Source organism: Diaphorina citri, unplaced genomic scaffold (assembly GCF_000475195.1).
Source record: "Diaphorina citri unplaced genomic scaffold, Diaci psyllid genome assembly version 1.1 scaffold12230, whole genome shotgun sequence".
In the NCBI taxonomy this organism is placed as follows: domain Eukaryota; kingdom Metazoa; phylum Arthropoda; class Insecta; order Hemiptera; family Psyllidae; genus Diaphorina; species Diaphorina citri.
The window spans coordinates 1-1512 of record NW_007389601.1 but is presented as its reverse complement, the minus strand read 5'-3'; the positions used below and the strand labels follow the sequence as shown (position 1 = coordinate 1512).

The 1512-nt window shown below is 37.3% G+C and overlaps 1 protein-coding gene across 1 annotated transcript; it reads right to left on the bottom strand.

The window, feature by feature from the left end:
- Window positions 1–14: 14 nt before the first annotated feature.
- LOC103522869 lies at window positions 15–1506 on the bottom strand. Its single transcript, XM_008487956.2, has one exon. It carries the CDS (start codon window positions 1484–1486, stop codon window positions 440–442), a length of 1047 nt encoding a protein of 348 aa, XP_008486178.1. The 5' UTR covers window positions 1487–1506; the 3' UTR covers window positions 15–439.
- Window positions 1507–1512: the final 6 nt, after the last annotated feature.

Here is a 1512-nt window from a genome sequence, read left to right as displayed (position 1 = left end):
TGTGGCTTTAGACCGGGAGGATTAAAGAGGTACATAAGAGAGCAATGAATCAAATATTCTAAGTTGAGAACTACATACATAGTTAAAAGTAGCACAATGGTTAGGTAGGTGAGACAATTCAATACATAGTAATAATAGCTAAGGTAATTTGTTTGGTAGAGAGATTTTAACAGATTAAGCCTAAGAGAAGTTACAGTATAATATGTGTATAGGTATAAGAGATAATATTGATAATGTAGAAATGTTGAAGTCGTGAAAATATCATGATTGTTGTAAACTGGAAAAGTGAATAGGTAGGTTTTAATGATAAAAACAGATACATAATTCATGTAATGATGACATGAGATTTTGATGGTTTCTATTTCATTTGGTGATGTGGTTGTTTCCTCTTTTTGTTTGAATGAAGGTAGTAATGTTTTCTTCGAGGATTTTTTCTTCTTTATGAACTGAAAGAAGACTGGAATTTGGTTTGATATTCCGCTAGTTCCTGACGAGAGTTGATCTTTTGAACGTGTCTGGCATTTTCGTTTTGCTTCATGAGGATAAACGCATCTTTGACCCAAACGAACTTGAAGTGGATTGCCTTTGCGACGTCCTTTGCTTCTTTCAAAAGTAACTTCCTCTTGACAGTGATATGCTCATTCAGGAACACTGGGACATCTGCAAGTTTATCATCGATCGATTTTGCTGACAAGGTGGCTCTTTGATTGGGAACATTTTTGTTTTTGAGATAATTCTTATAGTGTTGCAGCCACTTGTTTCGCAGGTATCTCGATGCTAGATGCGCAATGATTGGGCGTTTTCCATGTTCTTGAGTACTTCTCGTGTCCACCCGATGAGCGACCTGGACATCTCCTTCAGAGAATGACTGAATACCAATCTCTTTTCCGATATTGTAAATAATTTTGACCACATCTTCATTTTTGGTTTCAGGTACTCCCCTTATTTCCAGATTGCAAATTCTTGATCTATTCTCAAGAAAGTCTATTTGGTCTTCGTTCTTGTTCTTAATTTCCTCTATGCTTCGTTTCAGCATTTTGTTTTCTGCCTCAAGTTCTTTTTTCATTTCGTCCATACTCTTCTTCATATTTTCGTTTTCTTTCTCCAGTTTTTCCTGCTTTGCTTCGAGAGATTCAAGAACAGTCTTCACATCCTTGATACTTTCAAGCACTTCTTTCATCTGGTCTGTGTTCTTCTGGATGTTCGATTCGCAGCTTGCAAGTGTAGCTTTGATTTCCTTTGAGAACTTTTCAAACATCTGTTTCAGTTCGGGGGCTTCACTTTGGGAAGGAATCGTGAAGGTTTCGTTCTTCTTTGCTTTGCAATCAAGACATTTCCAAGTATCTTTCTTGATTTTGCTCATTTTTCTAAAGTTAGCCTCTGTGGTTCCGACGCAAAGGTAATGCGCGTTCATAGCACACAGGCAACAGGTCAACGTATCCTCCGCAAGAACGTCCTCACTGCATTTTCCGCACTTCATTGCCATTTTTGATAATCTTGTTTGCAAAAAAA